The 10,769-nt window shown below is 37.5% G+C and overlaps 1 protein-coding gene and 1 pseudogene across 1 annotated transcript; both read left to right on the top strand.

Annotated features, from left to right (window-relative positions):
* The first annotated feature begins 5,068 nt into the window (after positions 1 to 5,068).
* On the top strand, positions 5,069 to 6,357 carry LOC130721290 (uncharacterized). Its single transcript, XM_057572058.1, has one exon. The coding sequence runs from the start codon at positions 5,241 to 5,243 to the stop codon at positions 6,216 to 6,218; it is 978 nt and encodes a 325-aa protein (XP_057428041.1). The 5' UTR covers positions 5,069 to 5,240; the 3' UTR covers positions 6,219 to 6,357.
* Positions 6,358 to 8,559: 2,202 nt separating this feature from the next.
* Positions 8,560 to 10,343, top strand: LOC130748438 (cationic peroxidase 1-like; annotated as a pseudogene).
* The last annotated feature ends 426 nt before the right edge of the window (positions 10,344 to 10,769 follow it).

Genomic DNA, 10,769 nt, shown 5'->3' with positions numbered 1-10,769 from the left:
TTGTGGGTAGTTTGATGTATGCAATGGTGTGCACAAGACCAGATATAGCGCATGTTGTTGGTACAGTCAGTAAATTTCTGTCTAATCCAGGTAGAGAGCATTGGAATACTGTGAAATGGATTTTGAGGTATCTTTATGGTACTAGTAGTTTGAGACTTTGTTTTGGAGGTGATAAGTCTACCCTTGTGGGCGATACTGATTCTGATATGGCTGGAGACATTGATTCCAGAAAGTCCACTTCGGGCTACTTGATTAAGTTTGCAGGGGGAGCTGTGGCATGGCAATCCAGATTGCAGAGGTGTGTTGCATTGTCCACTACTACGGCAGAGTTCATCGCCATTACAAAAGCATGCAAGGAATTGATTTGGTTGAAGAAATTCTTGCAGAAGCTTGGTTTTGTGCAGGACAAATACCTGTTATTTTGTGATTGTCAAAGTGCTATTCATCTTGGTAAGAATCCAACTTTTCATTCTAGGTCCAAACACATTGATGTGAGGTATCATTGGATATGTGATGCTTTGAATGTTGGGTTGTTTGAATTGGCTAAGATTCATACATATGATAATGGTGCTGATATGATGACAAAGACATTATCGAGACAAGTTTGAAACTTGCTGTAAGATCGCCGGTTTGGCGACCTCTCCACAGAGTTGTGAGGGGGAGTTTTGTTGGGGTTTTAGGCTGCCTTCCTATATAGGCGTTGTAAAATTGAAAAATTGTTCTACAACGCTTTCTAAAAAAGCGCTTGACAGTACTACAGCGGTACGTTCTACAGCGCTTCATAAGCGTTGTAAAATTGAAAAAATAAGCGCTGTAAAATGCAATTTCTGGCGTAGTGTATGTGGAGAAAGACCCAAACATGTAAGTCCACTTTGTCTCACTTAAACAAGTGGAGAGGGATCAGCTAGGGCAAGAGAGTTAGCTCATTTGCAAAGAGAGAAGCTGAAAAGTGAGTTTATAAATGTGTCCAAAAAAAAAACAGTTTATAAATGTAAACGTATATCATTTTCTCTTTTTCATTAACAAAGTTAATTTGATCCACTAAATTGAAAAAAGGCTTAATTGCAACTATAGTCCCCCACATTTACTAGATTCATGATTTTAGTCCCCCACTAAATTTAATTACATGGATGGTCCCCCACGTTAACTCATGTGTGCAACGTTGGTCCTCTGTCCAATTTCCGTTAAAAATTGAACGGTGACTGGGAAAAAACCCAGAAATTAACCATGTTCATCTCCTCCTCTCATGAACTTCATCATCTTCTTCATGAATTCTGAAAAAATCCCAGAAATCATCAATTCTCAAACAAAGTCAATCACAAAATCAATCTCTTCAACGCTCACCCAAAATCAATCTTTCACACGAAACTACCATAAAAGAGCACCTTTTCCAAGAGAGATAGAGAGAAAAGAGAAACACAGAATGTGAGATCGAGAGAGAAGAATGAAATAGAGATTGTGTAAGAGACACACAGTGTGAGATCGAGAGAGAGTGAACAAAGACAAGCAGTGGCGGCGCGATTGGTCGCGTGGCTAAGGCTGTGACAGCAAGGAGCGGTTGTGCGATTAGGAAGAGGTTGTCACGGCGAGGAGCGGCGACACTCATAGATTCTCTCTCGCTCTCAACGGCTGAAAGTAGGTTGCCGCTCTCTCTTGCTCTCCCTCGTTCTCTCTCAGTCTCCCACTTCAAAGCCAAATCTCAACCAACCAAACACATCGCTGTTTTGCCTCAACCGATCTGATAAGGATTGATTTGATTTCAGATTTCGTTCATGTTGAAGATTTAGGGTTTCAGAAATTGGGGAAGTGGGAAAGAAGAAGATGAAGGAGGAGGAAGAAGTTGTGTTGTGTTTGTAGTGGGAGGTGCGGTGGAAGAAGAAAAGGAAAGGGGTTTGAGTAGAGAGTGGTGGGGGTGGTGGTGGAGATGGTGGGCATCTGGAGGAGATGAAGAGTGGAGAGAGAATCAGAGAACTCAACGCAATAGTCACTTGTCAGATTTTCCTGAACATTGAAACTAAATGCATCTTTTAATTTTTGTAATTCTTTTCTATCAGTTTTTTATTTTCTCCCTTGGGCATGTCCATTCTTTGTGGTTCATTTTTTGTTAACTGTAACATTGAAATTCCTATGTTCTGAGTGAAATGTTATTATTGCTGTAGTCCCAAGTCCTAATTGAATTCAAAACTAAGGTCGCATCCTCGCTCGTTTGTTTGTCTTCTGGCTTTTCATTCTTAATCCAATTGTACTTGTGCTTGCATATGTTTGGTCCTAGGATTGTTTGTGTGAAAAGATTGATTTTGGGTGAGCGTTGAAGAGATTGATTTTGGGATTGACTTTGTTTGAGGATTGATGATTTCTGAGATTTTTTCAGACGTCATGAAGAAGATGATGAAGTTCATGAGAGGAGGAGATGAACATGGTTAATTTCTGGGTTTTTTTTCCAGTCACCGTTCAATTTTTAACGGAAATTGGACGGAGGACCAACGTTGCACACATGAGTTAACGTGGGGGACCATCCATGTAATTAAATTTAGTAGGGGACCAAAATCGTGGATCTGGTAAATGTGGGGACCAAAATTGCAATTAAGCCTTGAAAAAATGATAATCAAGACTGTACCATTTTATAGTTAAGAATATTATTCTTTCAAAAAATAATAATTAAGAATATTATTTAGTTATATATAATTAAAATATATCAAAATAAGTAAAATTTATGCAGTCATAGCGTGATTTTGATCAAATGCACCTTAGGTTTTTTTTTTTTTCTTAACACAAAAATATTCGATATAAATTTTGGGTGACCCTAATGTGCACAATTTTTAGAGTGACACAATTTTACACTACTTAATTTAATTTATTGTAACATATAAAAAAATTTAATAATATTTTTTTAAAAAAATAGATGTGTTAATCTTTATAACAATAAACAAGTCAAAATAAGTGGTGTAAAGTTGCACCACTCTAAAAGTAGTAGTGGTGCATATTAGAGATTAACATATTATTTAATTTGAATAATAATTTAACATATTTCTGGTTGAAACAATGACTCAGTTATTGATCATTGATCCATTAATTTTTAATACTCTGATTCACTCAATAAAACGTTTATAATATAATACACTTAATAATATTGTTGTACCAACCAGTAAAAAAGAAAAGCCTTTTTTCTTTTCCCTTGACTTTCTTTGCACCAAAAAGTGAAGCATGGGATTTGCATGGGGCGTAACACTTTCAAAAATATAGACAGCTTTACTTTATGATCATGAAAAAATTGAAAATGATGATAAAACAAAGTCTCCCTCGCGACTTTGCTGCCGCAATGGGTGTCTGATTAATTTGTAGGTTTCATTCATATATATTCCCACTTGATCTCACTTTCTTAATTTATTCTAAACTTGATTTGAAATCTTAATCAGTTGCTAATAGTTTTCTGAAAAATAATTCTAAACATTACTAATCATAATTTAATTGATTCATGAACGAATTAAAACTAAGCTGGTATCATGAAGTCAATGATATGCATGCTCTGGACCGATGAACGAGGTATCGTGAACACCACTAATGTCTAATGCTACCTCATTTGTTCAAACTAAAAAACAATGTTAACACTAATTAATTTATGATTAAGACTTTCAGAACAATTTCATCGACGTCCAGATTCGATATTCTCCTTAAACAAATGCAAACTTGGACTTCTTTGCATGTTTTTGAATTACATATTGATATTTAATATTTGCAAGAAAGGGTCATTCTCTTCTAGAATCCAATCACACACACCCTCGCGGACTCGCGGTACCGCCACCGAAATTGATGTGTATCTACTATGGTTCCATGATTTAATTGAAGAGTTAAAATTTATTAGGTAAGTAAGACACGCAGATAGGGTGATAAATGCCATTTTTCACATACACACACGTGTATACATACATTAAACAAATTAACATCAAACTCATCTAGAAGATGCTGACAAATTTGTTATTGTTTCATACTTTCATGGGATAAGCCGTCCATTTCAAATTTTCAATCCACACGTTGCTACGTGAACTTAGCCAAAGCCTAGAAGCTATGTGTATTATTTTCAAGATAAATATAAACCAATATCTAAAGGTAAAAATACAAAATAGAAAATATCCATTCAAACATGTAAATGTTATATTTTCAATAAATAAATTCATATTTTATTCCTTAAATATTGTTTCATCAAGGAAAAACGAATTTCCTTATTCACATGATAAAGTATATAATGGCAAATTTATATTTATTCTAGTTTTAAATATTTATAAAATCCCATCTATTAATATATGAACAAAAAAGACAAAAGCAAAATCTTTTTTAATTAATTTCTTTTTGAATACATGAATAATCTGCAGTGAAAATCTCACTCTTTTAATGAATAATTTGCTAAGCTATATTAAATTATTAATAATATAAAAATAGAAAGCTTTTAAAAACAAAAAAATTCATTTAATAGTTCGATATTTTTCCTTTCTGAAATTGTTTGTACTCTTAAGCATTATTCATCAAGAAAAATGAATTCCCTCATTTACATAATGTAGAATAATGTTAGAAATTGTATTTATTCCTATTTATAAATATTTACAAAATCACTCACCTATTAATATATATGACCAAAAAGACAAAAGTAAAATCTTATTTAATTAATTAATTATTTACTTGAGTACATGAACAGAATGTGCAGTGAAATATTTTATTTTATTTTCAATTAATGATTTGATAATATTGTAGCCCTGATTTTAATAAATATAAAAAATAGAAAGCTATTGTTTTTCATTTATACTTCAGATATTTTTCCTTTTCTTTGGTCAAAGATATTTTTCTTTTCCAATATTTTTTTTTACTTAAAGTTAAAAAAAGACTTTATTGACTGTCTATCCATGAACAGCAGTACATCCAATTCCAAATGTGAAAAATCCTCAATCAAAAAGTGGCCTACAATATCAAAATTTTGGTATTAAAAGGCGGCTTGAGGGGAAGGGCCCATAGTGGTTGTGTCTTGTCTTGTATTGTGTCATTGGTCAACAAAACAATCTCCACTCCTCTTTTCTCATCATCTCATTCTCTCTTCTCTAATCTCCACCCACCTTCCTTGCTCTTTCTTTCTTACATTTCTATTCAATTCCTTGTCTTTACCCTTACCTCTATATATAATCCACACCAACCACACTTCAAATACCTCTTGAAATTGAATCACTCATTCATATCCAATTTTACAGAGGAACATGGAGGTGATGGTAGCATCAGCAGCTAGTCCCAGTGGAAGCCCCACCAGGGACCATTTCAATTTCATGCCATATCTCAGTGCCCCTTCTTCACCCAAGCGTTTTGGTGAAGATTTCTACCTCAGTGCCCCTACAAGCCCATCAAGCTTCTACAGCCAGTTTGATTACTTTACAGGATCCAATCTTGATGGTGATTGTGACGGTGGCGATGATGGGTTTGCGTTTTCTGTTGGTGGGGGGTCGGAGACACCGTCACGTTCAGCTGAGGAGCTTTTCCACGGTGGCAAAATCAAGCCTCTGCATGAATCTTCTAGAACACCGCTTCTCTCTCCGAGGAGATCTTCTCCGATTGCCAAAGGGAAGAAGGCGGTTATAGAAGCCTTTTCACCGAGGAGGAAGAAAGAGGTGGCGGAGAGCGACGGTGGAGGAGGAGAGAGAAGAGGGAGGGATCGAACTCCGGCGGGTTCAGAAACTTCTTCCTCTGCTTCAAAATCCGGTCGCAGAGTGACCAGGTCGCTCTCTCCATACAGAGTATCTCACTACACATGGGAGGAAGAACATCAACAGAGGCAGAGAACCAAGGAGGAAAAGTCCGATTTGAATTCTGCTCCGGCCACCGCAGCTTCTTCTTCTTCACTTTCTTCCACTTCCAAAGGTTCTTCCGGCAGAAAATGGAGGTTGAGAGATTTCTTGTTGTTCCGAAGCGCCTCTGAAGGGAGAGGTTCAAGCACAGACCCACTGAGGAAGTTCCATCTCTTCTACAAGAAAGGTGAAGAAGTGAAAGCTTCTTCTTCTACTTCAACGAGTTTCAGAGGATCTGAAACTCCGAGGTTGAGAAGAAAGGAACCTGTTTCTGCACATGAATTGCACTATGCTAGAAAAAGAGCAGAAACAGAGGATTTGAAGAAGAGAACATTCTTGCCATACAAACAGGGGATTTTGGGAAGATTGGCTGGACTAGGATCAATCACAAGATAGATGATAGATTCAACTTCCAACATCAAATACAATTCTTTTTTTCTTTTTCTTTTTTAATCTTTTTACATGGTGAAGTAACTTGTCTTCATTTGTTGAAAACTTGATATTATAATATAACTTTTATTTTTTGTTTATAAAAGTTGGTACTATTGGCAGGATTTTTTTATGCACAGCATTTTCATTTAACAGATAATTATTTTTTTTTTTCAAAATTATTTAATTATGATTTGTAGTATATAGTACATACAAACATTTGAGTTACATGGACAGACAATAACATGTGCCTATTGAGGAAGCAATTAGCTTGCATATGGATATGGGGCCAAATGACTGAAATGAGTGTATGATTATGTGATGATATTATGCGGGGTTAAATCACTCATTGAGTCATTGTCTAGTTGTTTCAGTTATATTGTGACTCCAAAAATGTGGTGAGCAGGAGTTGAACTTGGTACCTCCAAGCAGGGGCGTAGCCAGAATTTTGGTATCGGGGTGGCCAAAAAGATTAAATAAAAAATTAATTTTTTTATCTAAACAATATTCACTTTTTGAAATAACTTTTTTGTATAATTTCTAGACATATATTCAATCTTTTATCCTTCATTTCATCAAATTTCATTATATCAAACATAATTTTATTGAATAATAATCCAAACAACTCTACATGTGTAAATTAATTAATATAATTGATATTTTTTATAAGAAGAAGAAATATATAATTAATTTGACTATAATAGATACTAACTTACTTTTCTACTGTAACAAAAAAAATACTAACCAACCGAAAGGGAGAATAAAATGTGTATCTTTTTTTTATGATTGGTTTTATGTTATAAATAAATTAAATCGTCGAATATAGTAAATACTTCCGATTGGCTTAGTGGTATGTAAATATGAAGATGTTCTAGTTGTACCGGGTTCGAATCCTAAACTGAGGAAATTTTTCATTTTTATAGCATTTTTTGTCCAAAAATGAAAAGTATATGTAGTACTGTAGTAGGCAAGTTTCGAAACCGGAACCTGCAACTCTGCAAAGATGTTTCTTGGGTGCACACCGCTGTGCCACAATGTGCTAACTGACTTAAATTACTTGATAATATATTAATTTCTTGACTGGTGCCATAAGAAAAATATACATAGTACCCTAATGAAAATCGAAAAGATGAGGGGCGCGGCGGCACCGGTGCGCCACCCCACTAGCTCCGCCCCTGCCTCCAAGGAAATGCAAAACCAGCATAACCACTAAGACATGGCCAAGAATACTTAATCTGTACAACATTGTTACTATATAACGTATGCACTTTATACAAGATTATTTACGTATTATTGATTTATAAGATTTTTAAAAGAAATTGAGGGAGCCATGGCTCCTCCCTATCATCACCTAGTTCCGCCTCTGACCAATGCAACCTTCACTATAAAATTAACCCACTGCTTGGCACCCTATTAAAAATAGAACATAATAGACACTTTTCTAGGTATAGAATTACCTACGAAACCTGGAAAGATGTATCTAGCTTCGGTAAGGACTGTTTCGCACCTCGAGCACCAGATTCTTATCTCATCATTTTCAAACAGCTTATGCTCGCAAATGACAGGAGGAGGAGGAGGCATTTTAGCAGCCTATGAAAAGTGAATTATTGAATCAATTTTACAAAAAATAAAATAAAAGGAAGGGATAAAGAGAGGAAACCTACTATAATCTCCAAGCACATGTCCAATTCCTTCCACAGTTGTTCGATTGTTACCTCACCCTCATTCACCTTCACCTCATCTCCCTCAACCCTTTCCATCAGCTCCAATTTTTCATTTGAATATTGTTCAGCCATATATACTGAGACAAACACCTAACTTACTAAAAAGGTCAAAATTATTAATGCTACAACTACATAGTATTCCCCGAATTAGTAATGGTCCTATGGTCCTGCTTATTAATGCTATAACTACCTAGTATTCCCATAATTCCCAGAATTAGTAATGGTCTTATGGTTCTGCTTACCATTTGAGTTCGAGTAAAAGTTTGGGTTGTTATGTCTAAGGCAAGAAGGGCTTTAATGAGGCATTGTGCTCGGCTAGCTTACCTGGGAACTTCTCGGGCCATTGCTTGGGTGATGATGGGCTTTTGCTTTCGAAATATCAACGTTTGGAAAAACAAAACCCGAGTTAGTCCCCATATTTTTTGGGTTTCTAATGTGATCCCCGATTTAGAAATTGGGGCGTTACATCCTCCAGCATCATGGCCTTCTTCTCCACTCAGCCCTGAGTTCTACGTTCGACATGTCCATGAGCTCTTAAAATCATCCAGGAAGCAAAAAGGCTTGTTGTTCTAGAAGAGCCACGTATGGCATCCTTGCTCCGCTTTCGCTAGCACGATTGCTTCGTGCAAGGGTACGATGCGTCGGTGCTGTTGAGAGACACATCCACCTTCAAGGGCGAGCAAAGTGCCCCACCCAACCTCAACTCCATACGTGGACTTGACGTGATTGAAAGCATAAATCACAAAGAGAGGAGTTATGCTCAGGTATTAATTACTATTTAACATTCACTGCTCTCTATTTTAGTTTTTTATTTTATGAAATAACTACCACATCAGGGAGGTTGAGAGCAGCACAATGGTTTATAACTGTTGCTGTTTTTGTTGAGGGTCAAATCGACCAGATGGACCTTGGCCCATAATCTCCATTATTCCCAATCCCACACTCTCACAGTAATCTTTTTGGGCTCGCCGGCCCACTCACACTCAAACTAACATTTTCTTTATGTTATCGTCTCTTGCGTGGATATCCTTGCCACTTCGGCAAGGGTCTCCGTGGTGGCTCTCGGTGTGCTTTCTTGGACGGTGCGGTTGGGGAGGAGAGATTAAACCACGACCAGCTTTTCCGGTGGTCGCACTGACTTGTCGTCTCCCTTCATGAATCTCACTGGCCTCATTTCAACTTTCGAGGTAAAGAATTTCACTCTTGATGAGATTGTGGCTTTATCAGGAGCTCAGACCATAGGCCTTGCAAAATGCAAGCTTTTCCGGGGAAGCATCTACAGCGACGGAAACATCGACCCCTTGCAAGGTAGATGTTCGAGGGTGAGTAGTGACCATAACTTGCCTCACATAGACACCACCATTTCTTATGCCTTCGACAACGCCTACTACCAAATTTTAGTGCTCAACAAGGGGTTGATCCACTCTAACCGAGAGTTTTTTGCTAGTGGTCGCACAAACGCCAGAGTTTTGGAGTACGCGTTTATGAAGCAACCAAAGGAGGGAAAACATCTCGATTTCCAGGTTTTCTTTCCCCCTTCAACCTTCTCTTTTCCCTTCCTTCAAACCAAACAAATCATTAAGCTTCCACAGTTATATTTTCCAAGGATTGAACCCGTGCGATGCACGTATGGCGCATGTGTGATGCACGAAGAAACTATTCTACAATTTATTAAAACGAATTTATCTACAATTTAGCCCAATGTGGAGTTTTATCCCCCAATTTTAAAACCATCTTCTCTGTTGGTCTTTCTTTGGCCCTACAGTGCCGACATCCTTGCTACCGCGGCAAGGGGCTTTGTGGTGGCTCTCGGAGGGTTATCCTGGACGGTACGGTTGGGAAGAAGAGACTCCACCACGGCCAGTATGAGTGCTGCGCGGACAGACTTACCTATTCCGACTCTGAACTTCACCAGCTTCATTGCTTCTTTCCAAAAGAAGAACTTCACTGTGGATGAGATGGTGGCTCTATCAGGAGCTCACACCATCGGCCTTGCGAGAAGCAAGGTTTTTCGGGGAAGACTCTATAGCGATGGCAACATTGACCCCTCGTATGCACACTCATTGCATGCCAGATGTTCGAGGGTGGGTGGTGACGACAACCTGTCGCACATAGAGACCACCACTCCATATGCCTTCGACAAAGCGTACTACCAAAACCTGGTGCTCAAGAAGAACTTGTTCCATTCTGACCAGGAGCTTTTTGCTGGTGGCCGCAAAAGCGCCAAAGTTTTGGAGTATGCAGCTGACCCCTGTGCGTTCTTGACCGATTTTGCTGCTGCAATGGTGATGATGGGGATCTTGGTCCACTGACGGGGACACAAGGTCAGATTAGACATGTGTGCAGCATAATTAATTTGAGTGAATAAGTGTAGTAGGATCCAATGAAATAAATAAATAAATTGTCATAATGAAGCCCCAAATTGTGCAATTAGTAGGATCCAAAGTTTGATATTTGATCGAAGCCCCAAGTTGTTATAAAGAAGTTACATTTGTGTCTGTTTATATTAAAATCTATCTATATTATATAAAGCAAAATCACTCCAAGAACCATTTTGCCACGTGTTAATACCATAGTGATTCTGTTATGAGAGTGAATTTAGGAGCTTTCATGCCACGTTTCATTCGCTTACGCAATGGTTATCATTCCTGTCCGCTAGACTACTAGAAAGATAACTTCCCACCCACTAGAAAGATAACTTCTACCATCGACAATACTGGTTACGGAAAAAACAACATCTACATCTCTCACAATGTGGTACAAATTCACAATGTTTTTTTCCCAAGGATTGAAC

The sequence above is a fragment of the Lotus japonicus genome, chromosome 1, assembly GCF_012489685.1.
Source record: "Lotus japonicus ecotype B-129 chromosome 1, LjGifu_v1.2".
Classification (NCBI taxonomy): Eukaryota; Viridiplantae; Streptophyta; class Magnoliopsida; order Fabales; family Fabaceae; genus Lotus; species Lotus japonicus.
The sequence above is the reverse complement of the archived record's forward strand: the minus strand, read 5'-3'. Positions and strand labels throughout refer to the sequence as shown.